At 46.8% G+C, this 20682-nt stretch overlaps 1 protein-coding gene across 3 annotated transcripts; it reads right to left on the reverse strand.

Annotated features, from left to right (window-relative positions):
* Window positions 1-4150: 4150 nt before the first annotated feature.
* Window positions 4151-20646, reverse strand: tmem108 (transmembrane protein 108). Of its 3 annotated transcripts, none has more exons than XM_086020843.1 (5): window positions 18733-20646; window positions 9313-9396; window positions 6358-7095; window positions 5911-6062; window positions 4151-5229 (listed from the first exon to the last, which is right to left on the reverse strand). In XM_086020843.1, the coding sequence occupies exons 2-5, from the start codon at window positions 9350-9352 to the stop codon at window positions 5113-5115; spliced, it is 1047 nt and encodes a 348-aa protein (XP_085876969.1). In that variant the 5' UTR covers window positions 9353-9396; window positions 18733-20646; the 3' UTR covers window positions 4151-5112. The 3 variants fall into 3 exon arrangements, with proteins under 3 accessions (XP_085876969.1, XP_085876970.1, XP_085876972.1); XM_086020844.1 differs by lacking the exon at window positions 18733-20646 and adding an exon at window positions 10894-11649; XM_086020846.1 differs by lacking the exon at window positions 18733-20646 and having other exon boundaries at window positions 9245-9393.
* Window positions 20647-20682: the final 36 nt, after the last annotated feature.

Raw genomic sequence — 20682 nt, forward strand, 5'->3', positions numbered from 1 at the left:
CCCAGACTATCTGCTGCCCCCGGCTCGTCGCTCGCTCGCCGCCGCTTCCTTCGACTTGCTCGTTGCCACCAAAGTCATTACGGCCGCCGTCTATCAGCGGGGAGCGCGATAAATCCTCCCTCGGCTCCTCCGATTGGAGCGTGTTGCTCTTGTTAAGTTCAACAGACAAAAAAAGCACTCCGGGCGCTTATCAATATTCACATTTTTTTTTCTTTTTGTGTCTCAATGTGGGTCACTTTCATGCAAAGTCCCTTCAAAGTTTGCAAAATCGTATTTCATGGGGATGATGTGCCAGGGCCCGTGTGGGGAGACGGAGACAAAAAGTCACAATAAAACTCAATTTGGGGTTTTCACACAGCAAAAACGGAAACATCTTTTAAGCCTGCTCTTATGCTGCGGGTCAAAGTGACCCGCTGAAAATGGGCACGCGCGCAAGTTCTCGTCCTGCTAACATCTTCATTTCGTTTGTCATTTTGACCCAGGGCATCACTCCCAAAAAGTCATCGGAATTTTTTTTTTTTTTATCTTTAAATCTACATTCACATGTTTTAATATGAGCGCCACCCCCTCTTTTTGGACAATTTTGGGTGTAAACATAACACAGGTCAAATTGACCCAGGACATGTTTGCATCCAAAATGACTGAATAAAAGCGGATAGAAATGAGTGGTCATTTTTCACAGAGGATAAAGAATATATGCCCGTGAGCATTGTATTGTCATTTGTTTGCAAATATTAAAGTTGTTTCATGGAATATACTCAAATGTATTGTCATTGCACATGTCCCAAGTACGGAGCAACGAAATTCAGTGCACATCATTTTGCAGTTTCAACCTGACCACGTAAGATGGAAAAACACAACGACACCTAGAACAGTGGGAGACAGGAAGAATAATCTGACGGGTGGCCAGGTTTAAACCACGGCAATGTCGATGCTACTTTTGTGAGCCTGTCTATGGCTTTTTGAATTGTGTCTTAGCATTAAGCTAGCATACTTTCATTTCATTTCCCTCACAATTCTCTGTTTATGCATTTTTTTAATTTATTTTTTTGCCAAACTGCCGTTTGTTGTGAACTTTGCACGCTTGCAACTCAAATTTTTGCTCGCAACCAAAATTGGCCGGTCGGGGTACTCGAAAAAGCCACAAGTCGGTCAATCCAATTAAACTCCCGATGAGGCCTTTGCGATTGACGTGCATTCAGCATGTTTGCGCTTTCACACGCATTGCGGTGGTCAACCTCAGTGTGCCCATTAGGACCAATAACACTCCACGCGCACACGCTGGCATCCCGGGAGCACACCGAGCTCCCCCAGGACTGTGTTAAAGCACAAAAAAAGGCCATCAATATTTGATGCAAGTGCCGCGTTTGTGGTCCACATCAAAGGCGAGCGCGGCGGTTCAGGTCGACGCCGCGGCGCTTTTGTTCGGCCTCCTCGGCAGCATTCGTCTCACGGCCGGCCGCAAGAGGCCTGGCCACGCCCACTGATCGCTTTATCATCAAACACGAATTATTGAGCCTCTTCTTTTATCAGCCGCACGCCTCGTCCGTTTAGGATGCAAACGTCGACAGTGTGGCAAGAAATGCTTTTGGAGTTGCATCTCATTTTGTGTGTGTGGGGGGGCGGAACCTCTTTTGGCGACTTGAGCCAAAATGGATGCCACGGGCCTCACAAGAACAAAATTTGGCCTGAAAGTCACGAAAATGCCTTTCCTACAAATGTAAGAATCATTTTGTGAAAAGCATACAATGTAACTTCAACATTGAGGGGGGGAAAAGATAAAGAATGATGCTGTAATCAGTCTGAGGGGTGGTTCTAATTCTCGTTTTATGGCACGACAAAGAATTGGGCTTCCCCCCCAAACATGAGTGGCCATCTGCATAAAACAATGTTAAAAACCTCAGATTTTCTGAAATATTTCAAAATCATCATGTTTAGTTTGTGGAAATGTTTCTTTTTACATTAAATGTTCCACTTTTTTTTTAAATTGTCTTTAACTCTGTATTGCTTTGATATTCATTTGACATTTGACAATTACATATTGTAATGGATTTTTTTTTTTACTTTACAAATTATTATTCATATAAATGTACTAATTATACAAATATACTTGTGCTTATTGTTATTCAAAGGGGCCTTTTCATTCAGATTCAGTACTCAATGCGATATAACAAGCCGATAAACATAGTTTATTACAGGAACTCTCTGATGGTGACACTTTTCAAAATGAAGATGGACGACTTTACACGGTGCAGGTGTACCTAATAAATTGGCCTGTGAGTGGAAATCATTCTGTCACGGCCTTATGGATGCTCTGCTGCCACTGGGACGTGGACGTGACTAAGGACACGCGCACACACACGCGCGCACGCACACGCACACGCACAGTGGGCACTTATCACACTTCCGGTGAGTGACATCAAATGGAAACGTCTCTCGTTCTCGGCTGAGTTATTAGCCGCTTGTGGAAGAGCGATTGTGGGCCGATAGTGCAGAATGTCGGGGCTCCCATTGTGGGGGTCCCGCTCCCGCTCGTGCTACATTTCATTCAATTGTATTCAATCCACGGTCTACTTTAGACCTTTATTGTCTTTGTCTCTGCCCCACTCACAGTCCAAGAGGTCACATATGCTAGCTCACAACTTTCAGTCTTGCCCGCACAGACACACGCGCGCGCGAGCGCGACCGCGCGTACGCACGCGCGAGCACGGTTCCCTGCACAATTGCAGCAAGATGGATGGTGTGTTCCCCAACTACAGGTGCTGCTCTACTTCGGGAGCCTTTCGCATTTTTCACCACGCTCCCCGGTGGTGATTAAACAAAGAGTGCATCACAACACACTGGATTCGTTTAAAGGCACACAATCCATCTTATCTAATTGTTCTCGTTCTAGTTTCGAGACGGTTCACAGCGTGCAGGTCCAACAAATGTCAATAGAGGGCGCTCCTCCGCCATAAAATGTTGGACGGCCTCTTTTTTTTGGTGTTTTGTTTTTACGTGCAAGCTACGCCACCCTGAGGCTAAAAGTAGACACACTAGGGGCATAGTATTAGGTACACTTTCACGTACTGTACAATCAACACTTCTGCCTTCCCAAAGACAATGTGTAAGATCCTTTCCGTCTGCTTAACGCAGTACAATGTGACAGGAGCACTTTTGGCAGCCATTCGACTCGTAATGAAGCCTACCTTGGGCTTGGGCGGCACTGCCAGCTCAACAGCCAATTGTTGGCCATGATTGGGAAGCGTCAGTTTGATTGACGTCAACGGCAGCCAATCAGCGGCCAGCGATGCCAGCTCGTAATGTTGCTCATTTTGGGCTTCGAAAACACCTGTCGGCAACAGGTTTCTGTTTTTAATTAACAATTGTCATCATTATACTTTGTCATTTTTTTTATTTAACAATGTGGAGCATGCAAAAACAGTACAGTAGTTTCCATCAACTGTTAACAAGCCCGTACACGATAACAAGCAGAAAAAAAACATGTTTACATCCAATCAGAAACAAAATGAAATAAAATCAGATCAGGATATGTTGAACTTAAACGGAGAGTATGTAGATGTTTGATGTATTTTAAAACCCCACCATTCATTTCAATAATGTGCCCCCCAATATATTCATACACACATTTTCCGAATCGATGACTCCAGCAAGTGTTACAAATGCAATGCACTTACTTCGTCACTTGAGGCAAAGGTCTTCGACCGTGTTCCTTTCTTTCCTCGATGTTTGTTTTCCCATCTCCCTGCTGTGACACACCTGAGTCAAATGATCAGGATCGTTACCCAGCTTCTGCAGACCACGCTGATTATCGGATCATTTTTTTAATCAGGTGTGTTTTGCTACTGGGAGTCTCATTACATTTATTGTGAATACAGTTTTCCTTTGGTTTGTCAAGTGTGTCTCTTCGCATCGATCTACATCCACCCAAACCCTGTGTGTGTTTTGACAGTTGTCCAGTGAAGATGATTCTGATTTCGATTGATTTCCGCATCGCTGCTGGTCACGTGACTTGCACGTAGGGCGCCAGTGGGCAAAATGAATTGATTATGTAAGCTGGTGATCTCTGACCCTCCAATGACGTATTCAAAACCCAACATTTACTTTTAGTCTTTAATCAATAATTAGTCAAAAATAGACTTAGTCGTGGTGAATGTTACTGCACTGCTTGTTTATTTCATTTTTGTAACTCCCGCTCGAGGACAAAAATGAGCAAAACGATGATTTGTTCATGATTAAAATGCTGATTGAAAAAAAAAAATTGCTTTACAGTCGGCCATGTGATTAAAAAAGATGTCAGACAGTTGACATGAAAATAATAATTTACACACACCCAATTTCATTGGACAAATGTCGTCAGATGTTGTAGTCTGCCTGGAAACGTGCGTCTCCGAAACATAAAAAATATCAAATACAGGTGCACCTCAATCAATAAGAATACAAGAAAATCCTGTCAGGAGTTCCATTCAAAAAGGGAAACTCGTGTTTGCACATGCATGAGATCGAATTTCTTGAATCCATGATGATAAATACAATCGTGACGTGTAGAATAACTTGATTCATTTTAGTTCAAAAAGAACAACTCACATTCAGAGATTTGCTGCACACAGAATGAAATATTTCATGATTTCATTCACTGTGATTTGGATTCACCATTTCGAGAAGTTGGATTCCGTACAAAACAATCCAAAGGACTTTTCATGTTTCATGAATCCGCATGTGTCGCATTTCACTTTTTGAATTGAGCTGGACAAATAAATGAACTCTTTTACCATGTTCTAATGATTGCGATGCGCCTATCAATGTGTATTATGCACACATTGCCTGCACTCAAGTTGAACAGGTGATACCAAGTCGTTTCATCTTGATTATTGAAAACAAAAAACTTTCATAGCTTGCTTCAGTCATTGAACCAAACCGCACGTGTGTATTTAGAAAGACATTAAAAATTACCACAATTAAGACGCTTTTTTTTTTTGTGTGCGTGTAAAAAATGTACAGCAGAAAAATAGGCGCGCTCCTCCTCCTCCTCCTCCTCCTCCTCCCCGTCCTCGTAAACGCACGTCAGCGCTCGCTGTGTGCCGCAGTGGGAAAGTCTGGAGGTGGGGGCGGCTAGATGGCCGAGGCTTTGTCTCTGTTGATGAAGAGCGTCTCCTGGCAGAAGGGGTTGACCAGCACCACGCTGCCCACGCCGTAGTCGCCGTTTGGCGGCAGGCAGCTCTCGTGCTCCTGCGGCAAAACGCACACGCGCAACTTTCAATCAAATCTTCCTGCGTTTCAAAATGAAATCATGGAGTTGAATAAAAATGCCTGACCATACATACATCGTGCGGATTTTGAAATAAAACGTCAAACTATACATCTTTTCTTTCTTAAGAAAATAAAACGTCTTAGTGAAAGTCACGTAAAAAAAAAAAAATGCTAGTCAGTGATCATGATCATGATGATGTTGCTTGAGTTTGCTTGAGAAACGCAAAACAGCCAAAAGGGTGCAAATGCTGCTATGTGACGCTATAGCCACTAGATGGCGATGTAAGACAAAAAACGCCGGTGCACGTTTCTCATGCCATGCCTGCATGATTCGAACAGGAATAAATGTATTTCTGCCACCGCAACACACAGACAAAAGTATCCAAACATAACGTATAGTACACATTAATATTATAATACAGGAACTGTAATTAAAACAATTGACCACAAAAGCCAAGTTTAATCAGATTGCTTTGATTGAAACAAAAGATATTTAGTCCATCTAGTACTTCAGGTTTCTGAGATATTTTCATTTTAGGTTTGACCTATAAAAGCTTGAATTGTCTGTTGTTTTCCGTCACGTCGCTCAGCTGGAAACGGAAACGTGACATGGCGCCGGCGACGAGCCGCGCGTTGATGGCGGCCGCGTCGCTACCTCACCTCGCTCTCCAGCGTGTGAATCTCTCGCGGCAGCTCGACGGCGTGCCGGCTGAAGTAGTCCATGGTGATGGCGTTGTTCCAGTAGCTCAGGTTGTTCTCCTGGCTGGACGACTTCTTCCTGCGTCTCATGCAGCACACCGTCAGCAGCACGGCTACAGAACCACAAACACAACAACGTTGAACATGCGCAGATGAACAGTGGACACCCACATGGTCACATTTTTTTCCAGTTGAGACCCTCCAGCAGTTTGTTACATATTTTAACAAATAGTTTGAAGTCCCCCCCCCCCCCCCCCCCCCTCTTCCCCACGTACTGATCAAGCCCCACTTCAAAATCCTGACGCTGTGCCTGCTCATGTAAAAATGAAAGGCCTCACTTTACTTCCTTGCCACCAGAAGGCGCCAAAGCAATCTTGCGATTGCTTGTGGGAATCACAAGCGACTTACAGCAGGTGGACACAGGCACGCTGATGGCCAGCACGATCCACACGATGTCCACGCGGCTCAGGCAGACGGCCACGCGCGAGGACGGCGACGAGTCCAGGCCGGGCCCCGAGCTGTTGTCGACCCCCCAAGGGTCCCGCGTGGTGGCCGGCACCTGCCTGATCAGGAAGCTGCCGCCGTCCGTAAACGCCGTCTCCCGGGTGGAAGCGCGGCGGTCCGGGGAGGCGGACGCGTTCGCCGACCGCGCCCCAAGGGGGTCGCTGTCCGTGGCGTTGGGCCGTTGGGGCGCCGGCGTTACCGCCCCGGTGCCGACGGCGGCGCCGGTGCGATTGCTCGCGCCGTCCGTGGGACGGAGGCCGGGCTCTCGGGAAGCGGGTACGGCGGAGGTACGGTTGTCCGGGGTCGCCTCGGCGGGGGTGACGGACTCCGCCGGCACCAGCTGGTCAGTGGGGGGTTCGCTGATGTCGGTGGGCGCCTCCCTCAGGGTGATGGCGTGGTGGGCCGGGACTTCCCTGAGGGAGCCGCGCAGGTCGGAGGCCCCCCCGGTGGTTTGAAAGATGACGTCGCCTTTGGGTGACCATTCGCCGCTGCTGGAGCCTTCCCGGTGCCAGTCCGGGCGGGGAGTGCTGATGGTGGCGGTTGCCATGGCCACAGAGTCCTGTTGAGGCGCCGCGCGGCTGAGGCGAAGCTCGCGTGCCGATGACGCCAGTCCGACTGGCAGCGCGAGGAAGGCGAGAACACCTGAGACAAAAACATGACGTTCACCCAACAACATCATGCTCACATTTGTCTGAAAAAAAAACCAGCAATGTGCTTGCTAAAAATGTTTTTGCTTTTTCTTAAAGTGGAACTCATCCCCAATTTATTATGATTATTTTTTTACAGGAATACATTGCATGTGCCACCATCAGTCCGAACAGGATTCGGATTTAGATTGCCTTTTTGGATTAAGGATAATGGACGAATTGATGACTTTGCAGTGATCTGAGGGAGCCGCCACGTTGAGCAATGTCGCCCTCTGCTGTCCACCAACATTAACGTCACATGACCAAACCTGGAAAACAACGTGCAGCCATAACTAGCATAAGAACGTTTTGGTGACATGACGGTTTGAGCAAAAATTTGAGCATTTAGGACATAAAACACTACTGAATGAATTTTTTCTGATGAAAGTCTGTTCAAAAAATATCACTTGGGTGTTTTTCCTTCCATTTCAATAGATGATTTGAGATATGATGGGGGTCACGGACTGAATTCAACTCGTCTCTCAAGGCCCCCATGTGTATTGCGTGCACATGCCCGCGTCCGACTGAAGGTGACCTGACTTTTTTTTGTTTTGACACATTCTGTTACGCTAGTTGTCCTGTTTCGAATCGTCCAAAGGTCAAAGTGGGCTCGAACACGTCCCCAATTGTGCCCTGACTCGAGTCCGCGCCGCCGACGGAAGCTGAGCAGAGTCACGCGCTCGTTGGCCTCGCTTCCCTTCACGTGCTCGCCTGCGCACAAATTGCTCCCGAGGAGCCGTCGGGCACGTCACCGCGTTGTTTTGCATTCCTGACGCGCCTCGGCTTTTAATTGAGTGCGTTTGTCACTCCGCCGCTTCTCTAACGAGATTGCCTCATTAAAGCGCACCGGCGAGGCCGCCAAATAGTGAGCAGGATCTCACAACCAAGACTTTTTGACTTTTCTTTCTTTTCCATTCCATCACGACAGCTGTTTGCATGCTGACATTTAGTTTCCAACCAGGAGCCCCCAGCAGGCCTTTGTGCGTGGCTTGTATGTGACATGACAACTTGAAGACGCCTATTAGTCTGCATTTAGCAACTATTGGATTTCCTTCGCTCAGCTGCTAGCTCCCTCAAGGTCACTTCAATACCGCTGAAGATTACAAGAGCCTGCCTGCGGATAAAATACTTGACATCCAATCAATGATATTAATGATTCGGACTTTTTTTTCCCCCCAACACAATGATTTGATTTAACCGCGACCAGTTTGTTATTATATTTACAGGATGCCAGCAAATGTTTCTTCTGTGGAACCTTCTTCAGCTATTCCCTGAAAAACTCACAAAAACAGGGGCGTCCTTCCTCAATGAACTTTGCTCAGGAGCCATTTTGTCTGCAAGCGCAGCCCCCCGCCCACCATCACGTGGCAAATACAACAATAGTTGCGCCATCTTTGACTTTTGCAACTACAGAAGACAGAAAACACCACTGGACGCTTCATTAGGTACACCCTCGTCGCCAAGCAGCAGCATGCTACAGTTAGCTGGTTAGCGCTACGTTTGCTTGCGGGCGCGTCCCTTTGCGTCCAGATAGTTTCCATCCTGTGGACGCTCTCACTTGGGCGGCGCGCTCGGCGACGACTCGACAGATGTGAGCACGCAGATAAAGAGAACCACTTCCTGTTTGGATGCCCCGCTAATTGTTGCTCGGCAGCTTTGAAGAGTGCGCCAAAAAAAAAGAAAAAAAAAAACACCTTGTGATGCGGCTTACTGCGTTGTTGATTTAGCGATGGCCAGCAAACAGGAAGCGGTGACATTAAACAGGAAGTGCTCCAGATTCCGGAAAGAACGCTAAAATTGGTCAATTAAAGCCAAGCCCAAAATGTCTGAAAAGTAAAACGACAAGCTGGAAACATCAAAGGATACGACATCAAATGTATTTCTTGTTCATTGTTTTTGTATTTTCTTCCAAATATTTATGTAGTCGTCATTTGAAATTCCAAATATTTTCAATCAAATATCGGTGCACTTTTAAAATATATACTGTTGCATTCATGTATATTTGTCAAAAATATTTTCTAATATTTTGTTCTTCCACCTAATACTTTGATGCTTTCATTTTTTGCTTTGAATTTTGAAGGCTTTTTTTGAGTGCAGAGGTGTACCCAATGTTTTGACTGCCATTCATCAACGTGAAGGCATCCAAGGCCCCCTCCCCCGGGGGCGCACTCACTCAGCAGCTGACAGCGCAGGACCTGCGGGCCGGTCTTCATGGTATCATGTGCTCGGGGTCCTCCTCCACAGTGCTCATGGTTCTCTGCCAAAGACCAAAGACGACACAGGTGGTCAAATGAAGCTGGGCGCTCACGTATCAACACCGCACAGAAAAATGCCGTCCAGCGAGTGCTCAACTTTTTTGTAACATGTCGCCAGGATTTTTGATTATTTGTATTTTTTTGCCAAAATATCTGTGTATTGTCATCACATTCTTTGGGGGTATATTCATCTTACAATCGTGTATTCCTCATCAACTTGTTTCAATGTTTAATTAAGCGGCATGAGCAGAATTCGTCCAACTTTGCTCTTTTACGTCCGCTGTTAAGCGCTTGCTTGTCTCGTACCTGCATGGGAATGTTCAATCCTTTGCTAGTCAACATCGGCGGCGCCAAAGTGGCTTATCGTTACAAAAGGAGCTGATCAACCATCGCCACTGAACAACCTTGTTATGAAACCAGATTTTTTTTTTTTTTTGAGTGGGAGAACACGCTGTGGCTTTCAAGACTGCGATTGGTGCAGCAACACCACTTATATGACACAATATGACTTGCTGAGTCACTGCATGTGTGTGTATGTGTGTGTGTGTGTGTGTCGCCCATTAAAAGAACATTAGGCTCCCCGGGTAGGGGAGCGTCAGCATCACACCTCCGCTCTTACATAAGCGCTGACCGGACACTTCATTAGGCACAGCCGATCCGATCTGCGTCATTGGCATGGCAACACATAGAGGCCGAAATCTAATTGGATGAAAAAAAAAAATCTCAAATCCACTTTGTGACGTTCAGGTGTGGGCTACCTGAAGAGCGGACTGGAGCTCCCCATTTGAAGGGTGTCCCCGTTACGGTCAGAATTGGCGAGCGGGAGGGATTTGGCGTGAAACGTTTCCGGTTGCTCCCTCATTGGAGCAGCCGGGCGGTAAAGGGCAAACATCAGGATGCAGCTCACTAGCCGCTAGCGTCTGAGTCATAAATAACTTCCTCCTCCTTGTCACCGTCTCGGCGTCTCCGTGTCACCACCCCCCAAAGACGAAGCCGCCTCACTCCGGATAATTTGGCCTGTCGCTACACTTGTCAACACGCGCAGGGCTGACACTCGCAATGTTAAGCGCCAATGCTAATAGTTCACAGCGTTAGCCTAATAGCATTGTTGCAAAGTCGTGCTTGAGCTTCTTGGTAAAAAGCCGTTTTTCGCAATCACATTGCAATTCTTTTGTTAGCCTACTTGCACAGTTGCTTTTGGAAATTTTACACAATATTACACAATATTAATTAAAACCAAATAACAAACATGTGAACGGGCATCCTTGCGAGAAGTCAAAAAGTTGCAATGTGATGATAATATTTTCAAATTGAAAAAACAATATGACAGGAAAAAAGTGGAGTCTTATCGCTACATCATAGTAAGTAATTTTTGGGAAACGTCATATCTTTTCATGAAAAGTGTCCAACATTTGACACCACCAACATTTGACACCACCAAGCAAAACGGAAACGGCAACGATGACGACGCAGTGGGCCAAGCCGGGCGCCATTGTTACCTCCGCTTCCTGTTGTGGTCCCACTTTGAAACGCTGACTTCCAACCAGTCTATTCTTGTCCCTCCACGTACAAACTACACCACCGTGTTCCCCATTGTGACCATTCCTGGTCTCCGTGGCAACCGTTTCCAGGTACGTTCCTAAACTGTACAAGGGTACAAAATCAGCACTATTTACATGTACAAGCGAACGATCCCAGAGCTAGACAAGACTGCTTTTCATGCTCAAGTGGTGACATGCAGTGTTACCATGACGACAAAGCCACAATTTGCCTAACTTCAGCTATGCTAATGCCTTATTGACCCAAAGCAGGATGCCATTTGAACAACTAAGTTACTATTGTTATTCTTACTGGAGATTCAAACCCAGGACCTGTGGACTGCGAGGCAGATCTGATAGCCACTAGGTGCCCCCGATATATATGCAGTGGACCCCTGCTATTCGCAGGGGAATGCGGACAGTGAAATCTACGTACAAATGCGTCATAGAAAATTTGAAATAAACAAAACAAAACTAACATTCAGAGGATAAAGAATATATGCCTGTGGTTATTGTTTCAACTCCTATACAAGTGTACGAAAGACAATGAAAAATACAGTCAGGAAGCAGTGAGGAATTCTTCTTGGAGAACAATAGCGCTAATGCTACAAAGACGTAATGACAGGCCGAGTGGAATTTACAGTTTCCTGTCAAAAGAAAAGTTCTCCAGCACAACACTTGAGGACAGGAAGTTGAACGGCAGGAAAGCACGGACATGTCCGCGCTACTGGGATTTCAGCAAGTCCAGGAAAGGGGGAGGTGGGGAAGTGGGGTGGGGGGGTGAACGTTGTTTCCGCACAGGCAGGCACCGTCGAGAGCTCGCCAAAAGTCGGGATTGGCGTCGGAGGAAAACGGGGGGCAAAAATGACGGTGTTGTTGTTGTTGTTTTAACAACATGCTCGCGCTTCACCTACAGTATTTGCTGATTTTCGACAGAAATATTTTTGCCATTAAAAAAAATCCATCCCCCGTTTGTCATGGAAAATTCTTGGCTGTTTATCTGCACTTATTCAAGACGTTTTTGGGCAGCTCGTTGGGAAAGGTTTTCTATTGTTCCTCCCTTCGCCGCGTCACCCCTCTTCTTCCATCCCCCACTAGGAGGGACGCAGATTAAACTCGGAAAGCTGCTACCCGTGACAGACACGCACGCGCACACACTCTTCCTCACAATTGAGTCCAACAGTTTTGCTTTTTTTTTTCCCTGATAGTTGTGCAAATTCGATCAAATCTTTTACATTTCTTTTCTTATTGTCTTGTCTTATTTTGCGACGCGTGTGATAGTTCTCCATTTGTTTCGGATATATTCGATAGCATCACTGCTTTTCCGTCCATTATTCTTTTTGGTGATGGAAATTAATAAGATGGCGCTGCCACGATGAAAAACAAGCAGGAGGGAGCGAAGGCCGACAATTACATTGAACGATCTTAAAAATAAATAGTCATCAGGACGTGCTCACGATAACCACGCATAGCCGCTGCAAAGGTGGGAACTGGAACAAGAATGCGACGCGCGACGTTGCCAAACAAGCCACTGAGTGGTTTTGCAGGTCTGATCCCCTCCCGTGGAAGCGAGACGAGGACGCGTGGCTCGGCTTGGAGTAACGGCCGACTTAACGGCGGCTAATTGTGTGGCGCGAGTGTGATGCAAGAGGATCAGCGCGGATCACTCGGCCTTAAGCCCTCCTGCCTGCCTGACGGCACTTCTTCTGGCATCATTAGCAAAGAAACAGGCGCCAACGTCTGACTAACTCATATTTGCTGAGGACGTGCCCCATCTTCCTCGTCCCTCGCTGATTCCTAAGCAATCAGGGCAACATCTCAACAGACTAATTAGCAAATGATGACTCACGAGCCCAATGTTTTGATGTTATCGGACCTCTCCAGCCAGTTATGAAACTTGGCCCACACGCAATGACAAAAAATCAAAATGTTTAGCAATTTAGCGTCGTGCGTCTGTCGTTTAAGTGTGCGCTCTTCAAACGTGGTAGCAGCAATTGAAGAACGTTTGCCTTTGAAGGACCCGTGGGACTGTTCAAAATGAGCCTAACGTGTCTAATTGGAATCACCTCAAAATGGCGGATGTCCTGCATCCTTTTGGGGATGGCTTCTCCAGACTTTTTGGTGGGTCTACTCATGACACACACGCACATCAAATTTGATGTCGCAAAGTCAAAATGGCTTGAGGGGCTGCGTTTTCTTCACTTGGAATGACTGAAATGAACCTAAAATGGCCGACTTCCCGTGTCTTTCTGTGGGTCTAATCACGATAGACACACCTACCAAATCCTAAGTGAAACCGGCTCCAAGAGTTGAACTTTCCAAGCATCCCGGTTGGCGCTTGAGAAGCCATTTTTGGGGCGTCTGAGCTCGGCGGCGTGCTCTCGTGTCACCGGCATTTTTCACAGCATCAAAATAAAGTCCACCTCCAGAGAGCGAGCGTCCACTTACTGTCAGTGTGCGCCGTTCACCGGGGACGCCCGGCGGGATAAAAAGCGAGACAAAACCAAGGTCGATGGAAAAGCGGCGCTCTGTTTATGAGCGTCACAGTTAAATGTCAAGCGCGAGGACCCCACGAGGGACGCAAAGATGGTTGCGGGTGTCTCAGTGCGTGTGTGTGTGTGTGCAACGTCAGTACAAAAAGATGAGCGGCGAGATCTATTATTAGTGAAAGATGCCCTGGAGAAAGTGGGAAAGAAGTGCAACAGCAGTTTTTTCCCTCTCGCTCTTTGTTTTTTTAACAGCTGCTACTGCTTGACAACATAATAATCATATACGCCACTTCATTAGGCACACGAGCACAATCCAAGACAAGATCTGATTCCAATTCCACCTAAAGAATGAAGAATTGCTCGCTAGCGGTACCCCAAAGGTATCAAAAGGTACTGGACACAACATTAGGTACACCTGTACCATCTTCCTTCATTTCCAAAATTGCACTTAAAGTCCAAACTTCAACCTGATGAGGGAATGACGCCACGATGGCAAAATCTCCCCACGTCTGCTCCCGGTCGGCATGCCTGACGTCGTTGGTGTTCAACGTCCTCGTAGCCGCCCTGCACTCCGTGCACCTCGGATGACGCCGCTGTCGCCATGGTGACGCAGCAGCAGCACTGCAACGGCGAGTCTACTGTCCCAAGATTAACCCCGGCATCGTTGCCAGCCAGCCGGCTGGACCTCAACGGCTTTCTAATCGACATTAATGAGCATTATTTCACACCTGCCAGAATCTGTAATGAAGCATAAATGCTCTCTTAACCGGGAGTCCAAATGAAGAATTCCAAATTCCCAGTGGTCTCAAATACAGCACGACTCTAATGAAAGGCTCTTGAGTAAGAGTGTGATGTTGTCTCACCCGCCAATTAAAGCTCTTTTTTTTTTTTAACGTGACAGGATATTAGCGTTGCGCGTCTTGTCACAATAGCGGAGGCGCTACGTGTGTTTGTGTCAAATCTGCCCGCCAGAGAAAGTTTTAATCGTAGAATAAAAAAATGTGGGCCAGAGGGTGTTATTGAAGAGTGGGCGCAAACAGATGACATCGTTTGTGAGTCAGCCATGGAGACGGCCCCCATCCCGCCCGACGGGAGTTGCATCGCGCGTGCTGGACGTGGTCCTCAATCACAAAGCATACGGCGGCACTTTCATCACCACCGACACAACGTTTGATTTCAACGCTTTGGGAATCCATCAAAGCTCCAACTACAATTATCCACACGGAACAAGTTGCCAAGGAAACAAGACAGGGTCTTCTCTTTTTTTTTTTTTTTTGGATGGAATGCCCCCCCCCCCGCCATCTCCCCATTGTAGGTTGATGTTAATCCTCATACTAGGTGAGGCTGCGGTCGTTATGTGGACGCCTGCACTCTCACCCCACTCTCTCATAGTCGGGTCGGGGGGGTGACAGGCACACAGAAGAGGACTCCTTCACCTCTCGCCAGCAGGTCTTCTTATAATCCCATTAGAGGCGCTCATGTGTAGCGCTTTAAGAAGCCGGGCCAGCGTGTTCTGGCAATGCCCACGCGGAGGACGACGCCTCACACGGACCACCGCCGACACTCGCTCCGGCGCTTCCTGCAAGTACGCGGTGACGAGCTGAAGACCGCGTGTGTGCCACAGGTTACCGGACCCCCAGTACCAGTCTTCAATAACAAATTCAATAACAAAAAAAAAAAAAAGCACAATAGAACAAAAACAATAAAAGGCTGTGATACATGTATTAATAAATATAGATATAAATAATATATAAAATATAAAGAAAGCCAATAAATTGACGGGGCTTGCCTAACAACCAATGGGAGGTCATTCCAGTGGGAAGGAGCAGCAACAGAAAAAAGCAAATGGCAGTTTTCCGCTGCCACACTGAGCAACCTCAGCTAGCATGCTAACGTTAGCATGTCAAGAGAAAAGCTGTTGCATTGTAAGGCTTCATTTTCCTAGTTCTAAAGTTGGAAATTTTGCTGCGTTTGCTTGGTAGGGAGAATGTGTCCATATTTGGACTTCCTGCTGGTGGAATGCTAAATTTCATGAGGGGCGGCAGCGGGGCTAATCCCAACGTGGACAAGAAATCCATGAAACGTTTTCTATAGTCTACTGAGCTCAAATGCTCTCTAGAGCAAAAAAAAAAAAAAGAAAGAAAAAGACGTGTTACATAATAGTCACAATGGATTAGATAAACCAAATGTGTCCTTTTCACCCCCGCTGGCACCTGGGGGTGCGCGTCAGCAGGTGGGGGCGCACATCAGAGTGGCACGGCTGCAGCCCAGGAATGCCAGGAATTCCCCACCGGTAATCACGTCGCCCTCATGCTCAGACGGTCACCCTCGCTCTTATCTCACGGCGCACCCGCCGAACGCCCCCCAAGCGTGTGCGTAATCATTAGAATGGCGAGTTATTCATTACCGCCGCACTTCCTTGACTCTTCCTGTGGCCTCCGTTTCAACTGTTGATGAAATGCGCTATATAAATAAAAATGTATTGTATTGTTCTAGGAAAGTGCAACATTAGTCATTTGTCCTTTCAGGAAAGGTCAGTATCAATTATTTGACACTTTTTTTCTAGGAAAGTAAATCATTGATGAGTTTTTCGCTGGAGTGAATTTGGCCACGGGCTTGTTTGAAAAGGAAGGCGTGTGATATTCTCCTCAAATGACTGGACGCGGGGATGAGGCCAAAGTGTTCCTGAGAGTCATTTGGAAAGCGTTCCAGTCTTCGTATTCAAAGAGCGGAAAAGAAATGCCACCGGTGGGCTTTGCTCCCGGCCAGATCCTGTTTGGATCCTGCTCGGCATTTGCTGTTTTTGTCAGCCGGGAGAACGGCGCAAAGTCCACGGTGAGCGCTCCCGCGGGGGCTGCATTCCACCTCGCCGTGTACCACTCTCTACCAGCCAATGGGGGGGCTAAGTTGCCGATTAAAACCTTTCGCAGGCACATTCCCTAATACTTTCCCATCAGCGTCCCCCCCCAGAACCCCCCACCCTCCATCCACTGCTTCCTGCGATAGGTTTGTCCAGGCGGGATGGGACAGCTGATAGTTTCCGGGCGTTTTCTGACTTTTCCGGAGAGCCGATAAGACTAACGATGCCGTTAGTTCTTCCAAACAAGCACTCGAGGTTGGCCAAAGAGAAGAAAGTTTGGAACATTTGATGGGAAGCAAAACGTTCTCTGGATGAAGAGAGAGCCAATCGTTTGCCAACGATAACGATAATGAGGTGCGATCTTTCGTGCGTCAAAGGACAAAACGCATTACGCATATTGCCGCTGGCCAATGAAAAACACAAAGAACAAACAAACCAAAAAATATTTCTATTTAAAAATGCATGCTTTTCATTTTTGGGAAATGGTTTTTCTTTAGAAACAAGAAAATATGAAGAAACAAAAAAAAGTTTCGAGACGCAAGCTTCGCCCCTGGCCACAAGGCAAATAAAATGAGGCATTTTAGATTAAAAGATATCACGCGGTTCTAATTTAATGTATTTTACGATTATATTTTTTATTTTATTTAATATTAAAAAAACAATATTTTTTGGTGAGTTAATTCATGATTATTTTGGGGGGTTAAAAACATTTTAAAACTTTTTTTTTTCATTACATTTATCATAACATAATTTAAACGTAATTTTCTTTTGCTATTCTTGAGCCAGCCTGGTCCATATGGCCTGCGAATACTGGGGTCCTCTGTACTCTTATTATTTTGAATTCATGAAAACTATTTTTTTTTTTTTTAGGAATTTGCGGGGCTTTTTTGTCAGCTCTTATTCCACTGCTTGTACTGATGCTTTGGGTTTTTGCCCTGGTATCGTTTCAGGTACTTTATGCAAGTGTAGTATTGAAGTAACAATTGTGTTGTCGTGACAACATAGTCCCTTGGAAATGGAAGCGTGGCAAAAAGTGTCAGTCTACGCGTGCTTCACTTTGATGACGAAAACAAACAACTGCAAAAAGAAATACACGCCCTCATTAGCTGTGTCCATTTTGTTGGTAAGCTGCCCAATCGCCACCCCAGCATGGCAGCTCACCCCCAGGACGATGTCCGCTCCAGATGTCATTGCCCCCGCTGACCCCGCCTTCCCAATGCACACACGGCACAACTGGTGGTGGGGGTGCAGGGATTGTCCAGCAGAACAAAGGAGGCTGGAGGTGAGGGAGCGCGGCGGGGGGAGGGGGGTAGGGGGGGGGGGCAAGCAAACATTCCGGCCACGACGGCGAGGTCTGGCCAGCAGGTTGAAGCGGAACTTGAAAACAACGACAATGGGCCGGTTGGCATTCTGCGTTTGGCCTTGACAGAGTTGCCCCTATTATGCGCTTTGTCGCCCGACTCCTTCCACACTCGAGGGAGAAGCCTCGCCAAGACTGACGCTTTCCCGGCTTTCCTGCTCTGAGAAAAACTTTTGGAGGGGGACGTACGAGAGGGCGCCCAAATGGATGCTTGACGCCACGTTCAAAACTAACGTCTAAGAACAACTCTACTCTGGGGTTCAAATGTGGCCCCGAGCCTTCCTGCATTGGATTTCCTCCCAGGTTACAAAAACATGCATGTTATTTTTGTGCAAGATTGTCCAACGCTGTGAATGGAAACATACAAAGTCAGTTGGGATGTACCCCAGCTCACCTGGGACCTTGATGAGATCATTTTCAATGAATATGGGCGCCGGAGCAGCGTTCATGTCAATGGTATGATCCAATTTCACTTCACTGGTCCCAAAAACTATTCATTTACCACAAATAATGTATCTTTGTTCATCTGTCTATGCCAGCTACATGTCATGACAAGCAGAGCAGTTAATCGCTCTTCCACTAGATGGACGAATGATGAGCCTGTGCATCCACTTTTTGTGACAATTTTATTTGGCGCTGTGCCACAATTTTTTAAATGATTGTTTTCAATATAAAATGTGCCTTGGCTCAATAAAGGTAGGGAGCACTGTCCTCGGAGGACTAGAAATTGAAAGGCCCCCTGATAGGAAACAAGTGGGCTTGCTCATGCCACACATAGTGTAGCAGTATTCACACTAGTAGTACAGCATGACACCAGTCCGTTTGCACTGATCGCAAGGTAAATTTTCCAGTCGTCCTTCCACCCAATCTTTTTTTATAGTCTGCACGTCTGGTCGAGGCAAACGGCCGCCCCGTCCGGGTCCATACTAAAAGTGCAATGAGCCAACTTATTTACTTGATCGTCAAAATCGCATGAACGACACAGTCTGGCTAATATGCTCCAAATGATGCAGTCGCGTAATATCGAGCTCCCAAATCGATACATGTGATCGATACGCGCGGCAGTCAATAATCAAGAGCACTGCACTCACCTATGACGGCGTGGTAGCGTCGGCGTATGAGGCGCGCAAGCGGGCGGAGAGTCACACTTCACCGCGTCCAGGCGCACATGGTCCGGCCCGGGATGGCGAGGAAGTGTCGCGCCCGCTCCGGCCGGCCGGCCCGTGGGGGGGGGGGAGGAGAAGAAACGGCGCTCGGTGGCAACTACTCCGGCCGCGGGGATGCGATGCGCAAGGCGGTGCCAGCTGACTGAGGAGCCCCGGTCCGCTCGGACCCCCTTTCCTCCTTTCCTTCCACCGGTGGCGTAACTCTTCTCCCCGCCTGTGACGCAGATGTCTCTCCGCCTCCGCCTCCGACCGGGCCGTCCGTCCGTCGCGGTTTGGTCGCGCCGGTGCCACCCACCGTGTGTGAGGGAGGACCTAGAGGCGTGCAAACGGGGAGGGAATGTTAATGAGGGACGTTGTGTGTGTGTGTGTGTGTGTGTGTGTGTGTGCGCGGGGGGTGTATATGCTGCAGTCGGTGAAGCTGCGGTGGCGGCGGGCGACGGGATCGTGGTCACAGAGGAGCCGTCAGCGCAGCACCTCCAAGAACACTCAACAGTCAACAGGGCCTGCAAGGTACGCTGGACCACGTTAATCGCGGGGGATAGGAACAGGGTCGCCCCGCGAACAGTGAAAATCCGCGTATAGTAATTGACGCCAATGATAAATTCACTGGTGGACAAAAAAAATGTGGGTGTTTTGGGGGTGGGGCTAAAACGCATCCATTGAATTTCCGTTCATTTCAATGGAGAAAGACCATTTGTGATACTTAAGTGTTCAGTGTGGTCGTGACACATTTTTGCAATATTTTGTCCACTTGAAGTCGCCGTTCTCACATTAGCCACTGTAGTATCTGTGTCGTTGAATGTGCGTGTCACGTTGAAACAACAGGCATGGAAGTCAGCGACTGAGAGTAGAGTTGGTTGCTGTTGGCTAAACGTCGGTGTTGAGTGACGGCAGCAGGTTGTGTGTGAATATGGGCTTGTGCGTTCATTTTGTTACGTTGCTTCAAAAAAGCGACTGAATGGGGACTAAAGGCTAGTCCAACCTTGACCACCGCAGGAGGGATTACAAGTCACTCTTATGTTAAATTAGCTAACAATCAACTTTGAGCAACTTAAGCCATGTGTTTTGCACTACGGCTTTTTTTAATTCAGTCTGAAATTTTTCTTTGGGATCAAAGTTTGGACATTTTCTGTCTTTTACACACTTTTTCCTCCCGGTCCCATTTGTGCCATTCAATACTTAAACTGCATTACTGTTCTCTCACTTCAGTACAAATTGTTTTAGCTCACTGCTTTTGCAATTTTTTGCTTTGAAAAAAATAAACGACACCACCCTTTTACAATGAATGCATAGTAGAGTGGTTTATTTTTGTTACTTTTAAAATTCAATACCCCACTTAATTGCTTTATCGCTTGGAGTCAAACCCTGTCCGCTCATATAATCAATGTGCTTCCCTTATGAGATTAAAAACTTCACATGGCTAAATATGCATCAGGTTCCACTGTGGTTAATCTCTCCATTTGTATGTGTGTGGTTTTTCTTTAAACGTTGTGTCATTTTTGGAGGCTGAAAAAAGTAGCAAGCTTAATTTGTAGGACAAGAAGGTACAGATGCCTTTTTCAAAAGTAGGAAGTAAAAAAAAAGAGAAAACTATCAACTCAAGTACAAAAAAGTATTAGTAATTCATTACTCCCCACCATTGTCAAAATGTAAACACAATCTGGTGTTTACTGCACTGAGAGCCAAACAGCCAGAAGTGCAATAGGCAAAAAAAAAAAAGATGAAAAAAACAATTAACCAAATTGAGATAATGAGAAATGTCTCACCCAATGATGAATCAAATGAATCCACGTGCCTAAAAAAAGAGCAAATCAAGCATCAACACAAGCGTGGCAATGTTGCGCCCTCTGCAGACCAGTCAGTGTACCTGCACCC

This window comes from Filicampus tigris, chromosome 21, assembly GCF_054856515.1.
Source record: "Filicampus tigris isolate MCC_2025a chromosome 21, RoL_Ftig_1.0, whole genome shotgun sequence".
Taxonomy (NCBI): domain Eukaryota; kingdom Metazoa; phylum Chordata; class Actinopteri; order Syngnathiformes; family Syngnathidae; genus Filicampus; species Filicampus tigris.